The 17,183-nt window shown below is 61.9% G+C and overlaps 1 protein-coding gene across 8 annotated transcripts in view; it reads right to left on the reverse strand.

Annotated features, from left to right (window-relative positions):
* Positions 1 to 20: 20 nt before the first annotated feature.
* Positions 21 to 17,183, reverse strand: part of DLG4 (discs large MAGUK scaffold protein 4) — a 26,862-nt gene continuing 9,699 nt past the window's right edge. For 2 of the 8 annotated variants that reach the window (XM_034647187.1, XM_034647189.1), the window contains 20 exons: positions 17,030 to 17,095; positions 13,485 to 13,538; positions 11,326 to 11,328; positions 8,862 to 8,918; positions 8,535 to 8,659; positions 8,267 to 8,436; positions 8,017 to 8,153; positions 7,725 to 7,869; positions 5,437 to 5,732; positions 5,221 to 5,323; positions 4,968 to 5,082; positions 3,785 to 3,961; positions 3,545 to 3,581; positions 3,431 to 3,458; positions 3,254 to 3,301; positions 3,071 to 3,172; positions 2,562 to 2,734; positions 1,518 to 1,627; positions 901 to 992; positions 22 to 779 (listed from right to left, as the gene is read on the reverse strand). In XM_034647187.1, coding sequence (XP_034503078.1) covers positions 673 to 779; positions 901 to 992; positions 1,518 to 1,627; positions 2,562 to 2,734; positions 3,071 to 3,172; positions 3,254 to 3,301; positions 3,431 to 3,458; positions 3,545 to 3,581; positions 3,785 to 3,961; positions 4,968 to 5,082; positions 5,221 to 5,323; positions 5,437 to 5,732; positions 7,725 to 7,869; positions 8,017 to 8,153; positions 8,267 to 8,436; positions 8,535 to 8,659; positions 8,862 to 8,918; positions 11,326 to 11,328; positions 13,485 to 13,538; positions 17,030 to 17,095 — 2,145 coding nt within the window. In that variant the 3' untranslated portion in view covers positions 22 to 672. Of the gene's footprint in view, positions 780 to 900; positions 993 to 1,517; positions 1,628 to 2,561; positions 2,735 to 3,070; positions 3,173 to 3,253; positions 3,302 to 3,430; positions 3,459 to 3,544; positions 3,582 to 3,784; positions 3,962 to 4,967; positions 5,083 to 5,220; positions 5,324 to 5,436; positions 5,733 to 7,724; positions 7,870 to 8,016; positions 8,154 to 8,266; positions 8,437 to 8,534; positions 8,660 to 8,861; positions 8,922 to 9,052; positions 9,248 to 11,325; positions 11,329 to 12,401; positions 12,420 to 12,698; positions 12,869 to 12,966; positions 13,092 to 13,293; positions 13,345 to 13,484; positions 13,539 to 16,930; positions 17,096 to 17,183 lie in introns of those variants that run through there. The other 6 variants (XM_034647188.1, XM_034647190.1, XM_034647191.1 and 3 more) reach the window with 5 other exon arrangements.

The raw sequence follows: 17,183 nt of genomic DNA on the forward strand, positions 1-17,183 counted from the left end.
CAAAAAAAAAAAGTAAAATAAAATAAAATGAAAAATAAATCCCAGGAAAAAAAAAAAAAAGCCACAGTTAGACCTTCCACTCATGCAAACCGGCAAAGAAAAAAGGTGGGGTGCCTGTGGAAGGCAGGGGGCCCACAGTAGGGTCCCCCCACTTATCCCCCCAAAAAACCACCTTTGAGAAGAAAAAAAAATGGGAAAAAATAAATGCTAAACCAAGGGACCTGGGGAGTTCTGACGGGGGCAGGGGGGCCCCAGGCCTTGCCTCAGGAGACAGAGGAGGCCTGTGGCCCTGCGTCCCTGCAGTGGGGTGCTCCTTGAGGGGGCCCTGACTTCTGGAATGTGTGGGGGGGGGGAGGGCAGGCGGCCCCCGCTGGGCTTGTGTGTGCGTTGGGGGCGGGCAGGGACTCGGGTCCTCAGGAGCACGGGCTCGGGACCAGGAGCCCGGCTCCCCCCCCAGACCCCAGGTTCCTGGGGTTCCGGAGCCCAGTTCTGGGGTGCGGGGATACATGCAGGGGAGTGTCCCCCCTCCAGGGCTGGATCCAGTTAGAAAGGAAATAAATAAGAAGGGACGGGAGGGAGGCTAGGGGGCGCAAAGGGCTCGGGCAATTCAGTCCAGACCAAGGGGCCCGCGTGAGGGAGGCGGGGCGAGTCCAGGCCACGCCAGGGCAGGAGTCAGAGTCTCTCTCGGGCCGGGACCCAGATGTAGGGGCCTGAGAGGTCCTCGATGACACGCTTCACCTTGTGGTAGATCTCCTCAAAGCTGTCGCCCTCCACGATGGCTGGGGGCGGGGGGAGCAGGCCGTGAGGCCAGTCGCCCCGCCCAGAGCAAGGGGCGCCTGTGCCGGCCGCACCGACCCCAAGAGGGCCCCTTGGCCGCACCCAAGCCGGGGGGGGGCTCACCTGAGAAGCATTCTGTGAATTCCTGCTCCAGCTTGGTGGCTCTGTCGAAGGCTTTGCGGGCTTGTTCCTCTGTGATCCGCTTATTGACCTCTCTGTGGACAGCGAGAGAGACAGGCACCTGACCGTGCGTCCCGCCCCGCCTTTCACCTCCTCCGTCCAGGGACCTTACGTGGTCACCACTATTATCTCGTGTGAAGCATGTAGCAAAAAAACACAATTCCCGATATCCTCTGGGGCCGCGATGACCCCCCCCCACCCCGCCCCAGCCAGGTGTGGCCACTCCGGGGACCTCTCCAGAGCCTCATCCTTCCGGCCTTCAGCCCCAGTGAAGGCGCTCAGACTCTAACTCCCAACAGCCTGCAAGGCCTGGCTCGTCCCAGCAGGTGTATGCCCCAGGGGCTGCTGGGAGTCCCAGTCCTGCCCAGGCCGAGGCTGGAGAGGAAGGGAAAGGCCAAGGATTCTCGTCATCCTCTAAGCTCCAGCTCTGGGGGCAGATCCCCCTCGAGGGCTGCTGGAGCTGCTGTCCGAGGTTCTGAGGGGAGCGTTCGGCAGAAGCCTTCCGAGGCCTGGGGCCACGGTGTGGGGGGCTGAGGGGAGGCCCCCGGGACCATACTCACAGCACATTCTCCAGGGAGCGGGGGCGGATGAAGATGGCGATAGGGTGCAGGTGGGCCGCCTGCAGCCGCCGCACGGCATTGGCCGAGACATCGAGGATGCAGTGCTTCCCCTGGGGGCAGGCAGGGTGGGCGGAGGGGGACCGGCAGGTGGCGGGCAAGGACAGACAGAGGTGCCGGGACAGGACACAGGACGTGGGAAGATGGGGGACAGGAGGTTGGCCAAAGGGCCAGTGACATGGATGCGAAAAGACAGGTGGGCAGGGAGTCAAGGTGGGAAGAGGGTACGGACAGACAGCGTGAAAGACAGAGAGAAAAAGGAAGGGGCAGACGGAAACAAGGGGAGAAGCCAGCACAGGAGGAGGGGGTCGGAGGGAACGAGGGAGGGGTGAGGGACGGGCAGGATGGGAACCCAGAAGATGGGGCAGAGCAAGGCCAGAGGGGCGGCAGTGAGCAGGGTGGGGGTGTGGAGGGCAGCAGCAGGAGAAAGTAAGGGGAAAGGAGAGAGGAAGTAGGATGGGGGGGGCAGACAGAGGACAGACAGATGGAAGAAACAAGGAGAGACAGGTGGGAGGGAGGAGAGGCAGATGGAGAAAGGAGCCATGGAGGGAGAGAGGGCAGGGTGGGGGGCAGCGGGGAGAAAAGGAGGCGGCAGAGGAGCCGGAGAGGGGGGTGCAGACCCCGGGAACAGGTGAGGGCAAAGGGCCACAGGGGAGAGGGACAGAAGGAGGGACCAAGTTGGGCAGGCCAAGCCACCAAGGGCAAGGCCGGAGGAAGAGAGGAGAAATGGGGCAAGGAGGAGAGGAGGGAAGGGGAGGAGAGGGGACAGATGGTGGTGAAGAGTTCGGGGTCAGGAAGCAAGCGAGGGAGGGAGGAGGCAGGGGAGCAGGCGGTCGGACAGAGTTACCCAAGAGGAGAAGGAGACGGAGGAGGGAGTGGAGACCCAGCAGGGAAAGAGACAGAGAGAGAGAGAGTTAGAGAGAGCTGGGGAAGGCCATGGGGAGGGGAGAGGGGAGGAGGAAGAGGCTGGGTGCCCGCGGGTCCTACCTGCTCGGCCACCTCCCGCACGGACTGGACGCTCGTCCCGTAGAGGTGGCTGTTGTACTGGCCGGCCTCAATGAACTTGTGCGCCTGGATGTCCTTCTCCATTTTCTCCCGGGAGGACACAAAGTGGTAGTCCCGGCCATCTATCTCATACTCCCGCTTGGGCCGCGTCGTATCTGCCAGAAGTCACCCCACCCCCCCAAAGATCGAACCACCATCCCTCCAGCGTAAAGCCTGCCTGCATCACCGCCGCAGTGCCCGCTGTCCTTCGTTGGAAGGGGGCTGGTGGGGAGACCAAGAATGGGGGGACAGCACCCCGGCTCCCAGGGCCCCTGCCCCCCTCACCACCCCCAACCTCGAACGATGGCTGTGCAGCCTGAGAGCAGCTGAGAAGCACCCCTGCTCTGAGAACCCCCATGTCCTCCTGCACCCCAACCCCTGCAGCCGCGCTGCCTGAGGCCCCCCAGGCCCCGGCCCCACCGCCCTTCCCGGCCCAGGGCCACAGCACTCACGGGGAACACAGGATCCGAACTTGTCGGGGAACTCGGAGAGCAGGTCATCGTTGGCTCGGTCCTTGGTGGGCCCAAGGATGATGATGGGGCGAGCGTAGTGCACTGAGGACAGAGAGCTGGCTCAGGCGGACCCTGGGGCGGAGCGGCGGGTCAGGGCCGGGGGGCCTCCGGGCCGGGACTTACCTTCCATCTGTGTCACCGTCTCGTAGCTCAGAACGGAGTCTTCTCGACCTAGTGGGAGGCAGGGCATCTGTGAGGGGCTCTGAGACAGGGGCCTCGGGCCCCCGCGTCGCCGTCCTGAGGATACCAAGAGCAGCTCAGGGCTCCCTCTCCCCGGGTGGCCAGGCTGACCCTACCTACCCTGTGATCCAGAGCCGGAACCCCAGTCCTGCGGAGAGAGAGCAGGACACGTGGTTGGCGGAGTGCCACCCGGGAGGCCCCGCTCCGCCCCCCAAGCTCACTCCCCCCACCTACCTTGGCCTTTAACCTTGACCACTCCCGCCGTTCAACCCTGTGGGGGACATGGAGGGATGGGAGGGTAGGGAGATGGCCGGCGAGGGGCCCTGCTCCAAAGGCTCACGGGGGGGACAGTGCCCGGCAGACGGACCTCCGGGGAGTCAGAGGGCAGGCCCGTGCCCTCGAGGCTGCCCACCCGGGGACCTCTGGGACCCGAGCGCCTGCGGCAGGAAGGCTGCAGGCCCCGGGGAGCCTCACCGCCGTTTGCTGGGGATGAAGCCGATGTCATCGGTCTCGCTGTCGGGGTGGACCCGCCGCGCCTGCCACCACTCCTCGTCACTGGCATCGATCACATGCAGCACGTCCCCGAAACGGAAGCTCAGGGCCTGGCTTAGGAAGCCGCAGTCCTTGGTCTTGTCATAGTCAAACAGGGCCCTGGGGGGCGGGTGGCCGACGGTCAGCGACAGGTGGAGGCCCCTCGCACCCCGAGACCCCGCCCGGGCCTCTGGACTAGAGCCCTGCAAAGGAGCCCAAGGGCTGACGACCCTCCCACGGGGGCCGCGGACTGCGAGGAACCCACAAACTGTGTGGGGATGGCGGTCCGCAGCTCGCACGCACTCAACAGCCACAGAGGTAACCCAGAATCCACACACTCCCGTGAGGAAGATAAAGACCAGATCCCAGTCAGGCCGCCATGACCCCTGGGGTCAGGCCGAGGGAAGGAAGGACCACTGAGGCGGCCACAGGACTAAAGGGGAGACAGTCTGGATCTGCCTGGAGGCGCCCAGGAGTGCGCTGAAGGCCAGCGGGGAGGGAAGGGCCAAGCCAGACCCGCCTGGAGGCAGGAGTCAGAGAGGACAGGGCGCCTGTTAGCAGGGCGTTAGCGAGCGAGGAACACAGAGTGGTTCAGCAAGACCAAGATCGAGGGGACACGGGAGAAGGCGGGGAGCCCAGGTCGGGACGTGCTGAGTGTGAGATGCCCGTGGGCCATCCCAGGGGACATGTCCAGAGAGCAGATGGCCAGAAATGCAGGTCTGGACCTGCGGGAAGAGGTCAGGCCAGAGCGGAAGGCGCTGAGGACAGCTGCAGAGTTGGGGCGGGGGGGGGGGGCGGGGAGCAAGGAGCCACAGTGCCCACGACATTCCACACAGCCCCCAGGCCCCTGCTCAGCCAGCCAGTGACCTCTGTGCCCCCGAACCGTGCAGCCCGGCCCCAGCGCTGGGATGAGCAGGGGCCAGAAGGCGGGGGGTACTCGGCACAGAGGCTACTTTCCAGCTGCCACGGGCTACGTCAAACTGCTGACCTCCGCAGCGGGGCCCACGAGCAGCGGCAGGGTGTCAGGCCTGGGTGGGGAGCGGGGGGCAGGCAGGGGTGAGGGGAAGAGCTGGGGGCGGCGTGGGGGCGCACGACCAAGAGAAGGCCGGCCCAGAAAGCATCCGACCTGATGTAGAAACCCCGTTTGGGGTTGCTCCGCAGGGACGCAGTCCCTGAGCCCAGGCTGCTGTTCATGAGCTGTTCCCGAAGGTCGTGGATCTTGGCCTCGAATCGGCTGTACTCTGGGAAAGGACAAGCATGTTCCTGACTCCGGCCCGGCCTACTGCCGCCCTCCGTCGTCCCCACTGAAGCCCCCAGCTGACGAGTCTACATCCCGAGGCCCATCCTCGCCCGCGCGGTGGGCAGCTCCGGGTCGGTACCTTCCGGTTTATACTGTGCGATGATGGTGACCGTCTGCCCCGCGTTCTTCAAGGCAATAGCAGCTTGCTCGTGGCTGGCGCTGCGCAGGTCCACACCGTTCACCTAGAGAGAGGGAGCGGCTGAGCGGCCGCAGAGGGGACCAGGCGCCAGCCCCAGGGCTCTGCGCTCGGCCCCGAGGGGAGAGGGGCACATGGGCAGCGGCCGGCGTCCCTCACCGAGAGGATCTGGTCCCCCTTCCGCAGCTCCCCGCTGAGGTCTGCAGGGCCGCCAGCCAGGATGAAGGAGATGAAGATGCCCTCGCCGTCCTCGCCACCCACGATGTTGAAACCCAGGCCCGTGGAGCCCCTGTGGATGACGATTCGCCGTGGTTCCCGGGGGATGTCTTCCTCCCCCAGGAGGTCCTTGGCCACCGGGGAGTAGCGCCGAGGGGAAGTCGGGGTCATGGCTGTGGGGTAGTCGGTTCCCAGGTAACTGCTGTGGCTAATCTCGTTGTCCAGGTGCTGGGAGTAAGCTGGAAGGACACGTGGGGGAGGGATGAGACGGAGCTTCGAGACAGGCAGCGCCCGCCACCCCACCTTCTCCCTAGGGAACCAGGAGAGCAGAGGGTAGGGCGGGGGGAAGGGGGCGTCCCATCCCAGCAACGTCGGGGGGGCAGGAATGCATAGGCCGTATCCGGGGCTGGCTCTCCCCGGGGGTCATCGATTGGAAGGTGATGTGTCCTGGGTGTGCCTGGGGTGGTCAGGTCGAGGGGAATACGGATACCGGGCTTGGCGGGTTTTCTTTCGGGTTCTGTTTCTCAAACCTCTTAATCTATAAAATTCCTCTCTCTCTTTCTCTCTCTCCCTTTTTTCCCTTCTCTTGGCCGTCCATTGGTTGGGAAAACTAGGTCATTTGTCTAATAGAATTTCCCACTTTCTATCAGGCAGATGCTAATGGGGAAATCACTGCCGGCATCTTTGGTGGTGTTAACATATGTCTCTGTTTCTCCTGTAAACTGGTAATTCGTTCTAGAGACTTCGTCAGACTCAAGTTCAATCTTTTTTGGCAAAAATACTCGTAGGCGATGCGGTAAAAACACACAGCTACGCGACGGGAGGCAAGACTATCTGGTCATCTTAGGTGAGACTAACCGGCAGGCTCAGGTGTGGTCGGCCCCCCACTACTATGCTCCCCACCAGCCTTTCAGCCAAGAGCTTTAGCGGCCACTGAGGACCACTGCCTGGTTCTGACATTTCACAGGGGACTGCAAAATAGAATAATCTACTTTTTTTTTCTTTTTTTGGAGGAAGGGGCACTTATCAGTAGGAATTATCCTACAAAAAAGAACCTTCCCCTGGGGCGCCTGGCTGGCTCAGTCGGTGAAGCATCTGCCTTCGGCTCAGGTCATGATGCCAGGGTCCTGGGATCAGGTCCCACATTGGGCTCCCTGTTCAGCAGGGAGACTGCTCCTCTCTCTTTTTCTCTCTCAAATAAACAAAAATCTAAAAAATACTATACTAAAAAAATAAAGAGAACTTTGCTATATGCACCATTTCGTCATTCTGAGGTGTGGTGGTTTTTACTGGAAAACAAGCAGAAACAGCTCACTCAGTCCCTCATTTGCCAGGTGTCCTAATGACTGGGTCCCCCAGCACCCTCCAAGGGTGCCCCATTATTTTTAAGCATCATTATGATCTCATAGACTTTCACATATTTGATGAGTTTTGATCGACTAGCCAATAGGAGCCCCTCCTGGGTCTTTAACACGACCTGGCAATCTTGGGTACCTTCATCGCTTTCTGGCCCAAGAGTTAGAATTGGCCCCTTCTCCAAGGAGCCTAGGTCCCTCTTGGTAGGAAAACTACCTTTCATCAGGTCAAGGAAAACTTCTGTGCTCATAGTTTACTAAGTTTTCACGTGAAAACAGAAGCTGAACGTCCTCAATGTCTTTTCCCACATCTAGCTGAAAGACCTTACGATTTTAGTCCCTCCGCTATTTAATACAACGAATCGTATTAAAAAGTTTCCCAATACAAAACCACCTCTAGTTTTTCTGCAACAAACCCGACTCTGAGACAACGATAGGTCCCCCAATCTGCTGCTGTGTTTGGTTCACGACTGTGTCGTTATAAACTTCCCCGTCTCTATTCAGAAGCAAAACGGGGCCTATGCTTTCCTCCTCCTACGTCACCTTTGTAACCATGTGAAATGCCCTCATACAACAAAACGTGAACTTGTTTTTATCCTTTCTCTTGCTCAGAAGGAGCGTAAGAATTATCTATTCCTTGAAGATTTGAAAACATGAGCCACGGAACCATCTGGGCCTTGTGCCTTCTGGGGAAGGGACTACTGACAATCTTTTCTAGGTCTTCTGCGGTGACTGATTTTCCATCTAGCCTCCAACCACAGAACAGAAGAGATGGTTTCAATTTCATGGCAAGTATTGGAAGAGGAACAGTCCCCAGGTGTCCCGGGGGTCACTGGGCTGGGTCATGGGGAGCTCTGAGGGCTGGAGGGCGCTCACAGGTCGTGATGTCTGGGGGAGCATAGCTGTCACTCAGGTAGGCATTGCTGGGCTTGGCCACCTTCAGGTAGACCACGTCATACGTGTTCTTCAGGGCTGCCACGGCATCCTCGTGCATGACGTCCTCCAGCCCCACGCTGTTGACCTGGGGCCAAAGAACCAGAGCTCAGACGGAGCCGGAAACAGCCCCAAGACAGACGCACCATGGGAACGGTGATACGGAAGGCGGGGCCTGCCCAGGGCCAGGAGGTGAGCCCCAAGTGCAGGCTGGAAGAGGGATGGGGGTCCTCACCGCTAGAATCTTGTCCCCGATCTGCAGCCTCCCGTCCTTGTGGGCGGCACCCCCTTCGATGATCTTCGTCACGTAGATGCTGTTATCTCCGGGGATGTGCTGGTTCCCGACACCCCCAGCGATGCTGAAGCCAAGACCTAGATGGAGGCCGGGGCAGAGGTGGGCGCCCGGGTGCCAGGTGGCTGGGCAGCAGGCCTCGGGGCAGGGGGCCAGTCGGGATGGGGGACGGGGAGACAGGACAGTTTCCTACCTTTAGGGCCCTTGATGAGCTTGATCTCCATGAGCTTCTCAGCTGGGGGCTTCCGGCGCATGACATAGAGGCGGACAATGGAGCCCGCCTCCTTGAGGGCCTCCACTGCAGCCGAGTGGGTCACCTCCCGCACGTCCACTTCATTTACAAACAAGATGCTATCGTTGACCCTGGGGGCAGCAAGGTGGGCCTGAGCCAGGAGCTTCCTGCTGCCCGGGCCCTCCCTTTCCGGGGAACCGGCACCCTAACCCCTGTCTCCTCTCCCCACCTGAGGCGACCATCCTGGGCCGCAGCCCCGCCAGGAATGATCTTGGTGATGAAGATGGATGGGTCGTCTCCAATGTGCGGGTTGTCGGTGCCACCCGCAATACTGAAGCCCAGACCTGAGTTGCCCTGGGCAGAAGGAGGGGAGGAACGTCAGCCCTCCTCGCTGCCCACTCCGGGCAAGGTGACTGGGGAGGGGGGGGGATTGGGGAGCCGTGCCCAGAGCAGGAAGGGACAAGGCTAAGAGACCGGACACCTACAACACAACGGGCACAGAGAGAAGCACCGACAGGGAGGCGTGGGGGGGCCTCGGAGTGGGGAGTCTGCTCACCCTTTCCAACGTGATTTCCTCGTATTCCATCTCCCCCTCCGTCCCGTTCACCTGCAACTCCAGCACGGACCAGAAACACAGAAACAGTGAGACAGACATCCCTGCCTGAGACGCGGTCCCCACCCTGTGCTGGGGCCCAGGCCATCCCCCCTCCTTCCCTCTGCAACGGCCCCAAAATCTAAACAACTCACATATCCCGGGGCTTCTAGGGTGTCTGTGTTGACAATCACAGGAGGAGAATTGGCCTGTGAGGGGACAGGAAATGAAGAGCTGCCTGAGCCTTGGCTCAAGAGGAAGCCCGTCGTCCTCGGGGGTCCCACCAGCCTGGCTACCCTTTCAGCCTCTTCAGCAAGCCTGCTCTTGAACCCCTCAGGGCCCCAGCTCAGCCTCCATCCCAAACACACACGCACCTGTACCAGGCCCTACCTCTGCCCGGCCCAGGCCCCCCGCACGTGGAAGGAGGTGTGTGAGAAAGCGGGAAGGGAGGGAGAGACAGCCAGATGGGGGAGCAGCAGATGGTAGGGGGGGCAGGCGAAGGGGGGAGCTTCTCACCGGATGTAACACCTCGGGGTGCCAACTGCCTTATGTACTACACACATACACCCCACTGCTTCTATGTCCACCGAGTCCTGCCCCCCATCCGGCCCCCATCCCTGTCCTTACGCCTATATACCCCCCAAAACCTCGAGAACCCTCCCTCAGATCTGCCCCTCACCTTCACACACATTTGCCCTAAACCCTGGGTCCCCGGAATCCGGGGTTCCCCCAGCTGCAGGCCCCTCCCTCCCTCTCCCCGACCCGCCATCCAATCCGCCCCTTCCTCTGAGGACTCTGTTGCCTAGCAACGGTCTCTAAGCCCAGCCAAGGCCTGGGGAGACCCACCTCCAGAAGGCCCTGTCGCCAGGACAACGGGAGGGGGGGAGATGGGCGTGGCCTAGGGGCGACCAGACTCCCCAAGGCAGAAGGGGTCCTCTAGCCCCGCCTCTCCTGCCCTGGGCCCCGCCCCCCAATAGCCCGGCGACGGCAGTCCAGGCTGAAGAGGTTTGGGGGCGCCGCGCATGCTGAGTAGCCCCTTTCGCCCTTCCCTACGCCCCTCACCCTACGCAGTGCATAGGACTTCAGGAAGGGGGAGTGGTGAAAGACATCCGGGTCTTATCTTCTCATCCACTCCCCCCACCCCACTTCATTCAGGAAAGGGTTAAAGTGGGCTGTGCCCAGGTCCTGACGTCAGTCGCCTCCAGGCAGGAGGGTCTCCAGACTCCGGGGCGGGGCCAGCTCTAAGCCGGTCCTAGGGGCTTCCCCAATTGCCAGGGCAACCGAAGCCCGTCTCCATGGCAACGGGGGAGCCGGCCAAGAGTTTCCTTCCGGGGTCCCCAACCTATCTCCTCCTTAAACAAATATTTATTTGGAGCCTACCAAGCGCAAGGCACTCATCCCGGATTCCCCAGACTCTTCGATCTCCCCCTCCAAAAGGGCCCCTCCTCTCTCCTACTGCTATTTCTCGACACTACACATTACTTCTCGAGCTGTCACAGATTTTGTTTCATACCCATACATCTATTAACACCACCAACCTCCGACCCTTCAAATCTCAGCAAACGCTGTTATCCAACCAATGGCCACTGACTGCCAAAATCTCCATCCCACAGCCCCTCCACAATCCCCAGTCCATCCTTATCCGAGAGCCTCCTTCCCCAGGAGCCTTCTCAACTACCTTCATCTGCTCCCCATCCCTCTCTCTACAGCATCCCCCACCCTCCACCGTATCCTCGTCCCACCCTATGGTTTCCACCTTCCAACCCAGCCTCATCGTCCGCCCACTGCTAGGCCCTATCCCCCCTCCAGCCCCATTCCCCCTCAGTGTCCATCCTAAGTCCTGACCCCCTGGACAGATCAGCACCACTCTCCCTCATCCCGGCTTCAAACCCTCCAGATTCTGGCCCCAAATCACAGTCGTTCGTTCTCAACCACGCCCCATCTCCTCTGCAAATCGAGGCTTCTCCTGCCCCCCAGCCCAGGCCCGGTCCCCAGACACTGCCCGGCTGGCCCAGGGCCTCCAGTGCTCTCCCCTCCGTTTCCCTTGCTTCCAGATCCCAACACTCACTAGCCGGAGCCCACTACCACATCACACGCCTCCCTCTCCCCTGTCCCCTCCCCGGGGACTCCATGGCCCCCCGTCCCGCAAAGAGCACGTGCAGTCGGCCTTCCTTCACTCCCTGGTTCACAGGATACTCCGAGCTGTCTCCTCTTCTCCAGGGCCTTACTTCTGTTCCCCTCCACCAGCTCTTCCTGGGCCCTGACTTCACAGCCTCATCCTGTCCATCCCTGGGCCTCTGACCCTTTTGTGGTCTCTCCATTTTGCTCCAGGCCAGAGAATGGTCTTCCGTTCCCTCAGAACTCCGCTTCCTCACCCCAGAACCTACCACTGCCCTCTCCCTGCCTCCTCATCCCCAGGCTCAGAAACCTCCTCCTAGTCTCCTCTGGTGAAACGTCAGCAGCCACCCCATTCCCAGGGCATCCCACAGGATTCTGGAATCCCACTCCTGCCCCTCAGAGCCTGCCTGCTGTCTCCCTTCCTCCCCATCCTGTGCCCCCCAGGAAAGGAGACTTAAGGGGAAGAACCAGCAAAATGGGCCAGAGAAGGGAAGGTCTCAGAAACAGGGTCTCCCCAGGGCCAGAGATGGAAGACAGTGTGGGCACAGAGGAGGAGGAGAAGGGGAAGGAAACAGGTGGTGGCGAGCAATAATTGGGGGACAGGAGGGACCCAGAGGAGAAAAGCGCAGTGGGGGTTGGATGAGAAAGAGGTGTGACCCGTGGCCCGAAAGGGGAGAAGGACGGACGAGGGAAGGGTAAGTGCGAGAGGGAGAGCTGGAGGCCCGACCAGGAGGACTGAGCAGCGCGGAGGGCCTGAGCTGGGGCTCGGGGACGGAGCCGGAGAGTGCGTGGGAGGGAGAGAGAGACAGCACCCAGAAGCAGCAGCCAGCCGGCGGGAGGGAAAGGCGGGGAGGAGGGGAGCAGAAGCTGGGGCCGGGGACCGAGGCAGAAAGGCCCCACGACTGGGAGTCTCCGATGAGACAGATGGAAAGGGCTGGAGACGCGGGGACGCGGAGAGCCAGGCCCAGAGGCCGGAAGTGGGGGGAGGAGGCGGCCAAGGGACTAGAGCAAATGAGGGCAGCAGGAGCTCGAAACAGAGCTCAGGACACAGAAAACGGAAACGGAGGTGGGGGGTGTGAAGGAAAAGAGGGCCCGGGGTGGGGAGCATCCTGGGGTGAACCCGTCTCAGCACACGCGCGTGCAGGAATGCACGCGCACACACGCATGCACGCAGGCACACCCTGGCTCTAAACTCTACACCCACTCCCCCTTGTCTGGCCTCCGTTTCTCCTCTGTGGCAACGAGGTGTCTCCGACCCCCCCAAGCGCCCCCTCTCCAGGCCCCAGGCGCCCGGTGCCAGCCTCCTCCCAGCTACAGCTCTCGCCCTACCGGCCCTTGGGGGTGGCTGCCGCTCCCACTGGGGAGGGGGCCGCCTGAGTCTCCTACCTTGAGGGGGGAGAGGTGGGCGTGGCCCACGACCCCGTGGACGGCCNCGCTAGAATCTTGTCCCCGATCTGCAGCCTCCCGTCCTTGTGGGCGGCACCCCCTTCGATGATCTTCGTCACGTAGATGCTGTTATCTCCGGGGATGTGCTGGTTCCCGACACCCCCGGCGATGCTGAAGCCAAGACCTGGATGGAGGCCGGGGCAGAGGTGGGCGCCCGGGTGCCAGGTGGCTGGGCAGCAGGCCTCGGGGCAGGGGGCCAGTCGGGATGGGGGAGGGGGAGACAGGACAGTTTCCTACCTTTAGGGCCCTTGATGAGCTTGATCTCCATGAGCTTCTCAGCTGGGGGCTTCCGGCGCATGACATAGAGGCGGACAATGGAGCCCGCCTCCTTGAGGGCCTCCACTGCAGCCGAGTGGGTCACCTCCCGCACGTCCACTTCATTTACAAACAAGATGCTATCGTTGACCCTGGGGGCAGCAAGGTGGGCCTGAGCCAGGAGCTTCCTGCTGCCCGGGCCCTCCCTTTCCGGGGAACCGGCACCCTAACCCCTGTCTCCTCTCCCCACCTGAGGCGACCATCCTGGGCCGCAGCCCCGCCAGGAATGATCTTGGTGATGAAGATGGATGGGTCGTCTCCAATGTGCGGGTTGTCGGTGCCACCCGCAATACTGAAGCCCAGACCTGAGTTGCCCTGGGCAGAAGGAGGGGAGGAACGTCAGCCCTCCTCGCTGCCCACTCCGGGCAAGGTGACTGGGGAGGGGGGGGGATTGGGGAGCCGTGCCCAGAGCAGGAAGGGACAAGGCTAAGAGACCGGACACCTACAACACAACGGGCACAGAGAGAAGCACCGACAGGGAGGCGTGGGGGGGCCTCGGAGTGGGGAGTCTGCTCACCCTTTCCAACGTGATTTCCTCGTATTCCATCTCCCCCTCCGTCCCGTTCACCTGCAACTCCAGCACGGACCAGAAACACAGAAACAGTGAGACAGACATCCCTGCCTGAGACGCGGTCCCCACCCTGTGCTGGGGCCCAGGCCACCCCCCCTCCTTCCCTCTGCAACGGCCCCAAAATCTAAACAACTCACATATCCCGGGGCTTCTAGGGTGTCTGTGTTGACAATCACAGGAGGAGAATTGGCCTGTGAGGGGACAGGAAATGAAGAGCTGCCTGAGCCTTGGCTCAAGAGGAAGCCCGTCGTCCTCGGGGGTCCCACCAGCCTGGCTACCCTTTCAGCCTCTTCAGCAAGCCTGCTCTTGAACCCCTCAGGGCCCCAGCTCAGCCTCCATCCCAAACACAGACGCACCTGTACCAGGCCCTACCTCTGCCCGGCCCAGGCCCCCCGCACGTGGAAGGAGGTGTGTGAGAAAGCGGGAAGGGAGGGAGAGACAGCCAGATGGGGGAGCAGCAGATGGTAGGGGGGGCAGGCGAAGGGGGGAGCTTCTCACCGGATGTAACACCTCGGGGTGCCAACTGCCTTANGGAGCAGCAGATGGTAGGGGGGGCAGGCGAAGGGGGGAGCTTCTCACCGGATGTAACACCTCGGGGTGCCAACTGCCTTATGTACTACACACATACACCCCACTGCTTCTATGTCCACCGAGTCCTGCCCCCCATCCGGCCCCCATCCCTGTCCTTACGTCTATATACCCCCCGAAACCTCGAGAACCCTCCCTCAGATCTGCCCCTCACCTTCACACACATTTGCCCTAAACCCTGGGTCCCCGGAATCCGGGGTTCCCCTAGCTGCAGGCCCCTCCCTCCCTCTCCCCGACCCGCCATCCAATCCGCCCCTTCCTCTGAGGACTCTGTTGCCTAGCAACGGTCTCTAAGCCCAGCCAAGGCCTGGGGAGACCCACCTCCAGAAGGCCCTGTCGCCAGGACAACGGGAGGGGGGGAGATGGGCGTGGCCTAGGGGCGACCAGACTCCCCAAGGCAGAAGGGGTCCTCTAGCCCCGCCTCTCCTGCCCTGGGCCCCGCCCCCCAATAGCCCGGCGACGGCAGTCCAGGCTGAAGAGGTTTGGGGGCGCCGCGCATGCTGAGTAGCCCCTTTCGCCCTTCCCTACGCCCCTCACCCTACGCAGTGCATAGGACTTCAGGAAGGGGGAGTGGTGAAAGACATCCGGGTCTTATCTTCTCATCCACTCCCCCCACCCCACTTCATTCAGGAAAGGGTTAAAGTGGGCTGTGCCCAGGTCCTGACGTCAGTCGCCTCCAGGCAGGAGGGTCTCCAGACTCCGGGGCGGGGCCAGCTCTAAGCCGGTCCTAGGGGCTTCCCCAATTGCCAGGGCAACCGAAGCCCGTCTCCATGGCAACGGGGGAGCCGGCCAAGAGTTTCCTTCCGGGGTCCCCAACCTATCTCCTCCTTAAACAAATATTTATTTGGAGCCTACCAAGCGCAAGGCACTCATCCCGGATTCCCCAGACTCTTCGATCTCCCCCTCCAAAAGGGCCCCTCCTCTCTCCTACTGCTATTTCTCGACACTACACATTACTTCTCGAGCTGTCACAGATTTTGTTTCATACCCATACATCTATTAACACCACCAACCTCCGACCCTTCAAATCTCAGCAAACGCTGTTATCCAACCAATGGCCACTGACTGCCAAAATCTCCATCCCACAGCCCCTCCACAATCCCCAGTCCATCCTTATCCGAGAGCCTCCTTCCCCAGGAGCCTTCTCAACTACCTTCATCTGCTCCCCATCCCTCTCTCTACAGCATCCCCCACCCTCCACCGTATCCTCGTCCCACCCTATGGTTTCCACCTTCCAACCCAGCCTCATCGTCCGCCCACTGCTAGGCCCTATCCCCCCTCCAGCCCCATTCCCCCTCAGTGTCCATCCTAAGTCCTGACCCCCTGGACAGATCAGCACCACTCTCCCTCATCCCGGCTTCAAACCCTCCAGATTCTGGCCCCAAATCACAGTCGTTCGTTCTCAACCACGCCCCATCTCCTCTGCAAATCGAGGCTTCTCCTGCCCCCCAGCCCAGGCCCGGTCCCCAGACACTGCCCGGCTGGCCAAGGGCCTCCAGTGCTCTCCCCTCCGTTTCCCTTGCTTCCAGATCCCAACACTCACTAGCCGGAGCCCACTACCACATCACACGCCTCCCTCTCCCCTGTCCCCTCCCCGGGGACTCCATGGCCCCCCGTCCCGCAAAGAGCACGTGCAGTCGGCCTTCCTTCACTCCCTGGTTCACAGGATACTCCGAGCTGTCTCCTCTTCTCCAGGGCCTTACTTCTGTTCCCCTCCACCAGCTCTTCCTGGGCCCTGACTTCACAGCCTCATCCTGTCCATCCCTGGGCCTCTGACCCTTTTGTGGTCTCTCCATTTTGCTCCAGGCCAGAGAATGGTCTTCCGTTCCCTCAGAACTCCGCTTCCTCACCCCAGAACCTACCACTGCCCTCTCCCTGCCTCCTCATCCCCAGGCTCAGAAACCTCCTCCTAGTCTCCTCTGGTGAAACGTCAGCAGCCACCCCATTCCCAGGGCATCCCACAGGATTCTGGAATCCCACTCCTGCCCCTCAGAGCCTGCCTGCTGTCTCCCTTCCTCCCCATCCTGTGCCCCCCAGGAAAGGAGACTTAAGGGGAAGAACCAGCAAAGTGGGCCAGAGAAGGGAAGGTCTCAGAAACAGGGTCTCCCCAGGGCCAGAGATGGAAGACAGTGTGGGCACAGAGGAGGAGGAGAAGGGGAAGGAAACAGGTGGTGGCGAGCAATAATTGGGGGACAGGAGGGACCCAGAGGAGAAAAGCGCAGTGGGGGTTGGATGAGAAAGAGGTGTGACCCGTGGCCCGAAAGGGGAGAAGGACGGACGAGGGAAGGGTAAGTGCGAGAGGGAGAGCTGGAGGCCCGACCAGGAGGACTGAGCAGCGCGGAGGGCCTGAGCTGGGGCTCGGGGACGGAGCCGGAGAGTGCGTGGGAGGGAGAGAGAGACAGCACCCAGAAGCAGCAGCCAGCCGGCGGGAGGGAAAGGCGGGGAGGAGGGGAGCAGAAGCTGGGGCCGGGGACCGAGGCAGAAAGGCCCCACGACTGGGAGTCTCCGATGAGACAGATGGAAAGGGCTGGAGACGCGGGGACGCGGAGAGCCAGGCCCAGAGGCCGGAAGTGGGGGGAGGAGGCGGCCAAGGGACTAGAGCAAATGAGGGCAGCAGGAGCTCGAAACAGAGCTCAGGACACAGAAAACGGAAACGGAGGTGGGGGGTGTGAAGGAAAAGAGGGCCCGGGGTGGGGAGCATCCTGGGGTGAACCCGTCTCAGCACACGCGCGTGCAGGAATGCACGCGCACACACGCATGCACGCAGGCACACCCTGGCTCTAAACTCTACACCCACTCCCCCTTGTCTGGCCTCCGTTTCTCCTCTGTGGCAACGAGGTGTCTCCGACCCCCCCAAGCGCCCCCTCTCCAGGCCCCAGGCGCCCGGTGCCAGCCTCCTCCCAGCTACAGCTCTCGCCCTACCGGCCCTTGGGGGTGGCTGCCGCTCCGAGGCTCCGAGGGCCGCACTGGGGAGGGGGCCGCCTGAGTCTCCTACCTTGAGGGGGGAGAGGTGGGCGTGGCCCACGACCCCGTGGACGGCCTCGAGGTGGGACAAGTTCCTCTCCGCCACGTGCACCAGCTCGGGGGCGTTTACCTGGTTGGGGAGGTGGGCCGGGCTGTGCTCCAGAGGGGGCGTGTCTTCATCTTGGTAGCGGTATTTCTGGGGATGGGGACGGAGGCGTCACTGGGGCCGGCCCAGGGCCTCGGGCTCCAGGCTGCCCGCCCGGCCGCCTCCTCTCCCCTCCCCC

This window comes from Ailuropoda melanoleuca, chromosome 17, assembly GCF_002007445.2.
Source record: "Ailuropoda melanoleuca isolate Jingjing chromosome 17, ASM200744v2, whole genome shotgun sequence".
NCBI lineage: Eukaryota > Metazoa > Chordata > Mammalia > Carnivora > Ursidae > Ailuropoda > Ailuropoda melanoleuca.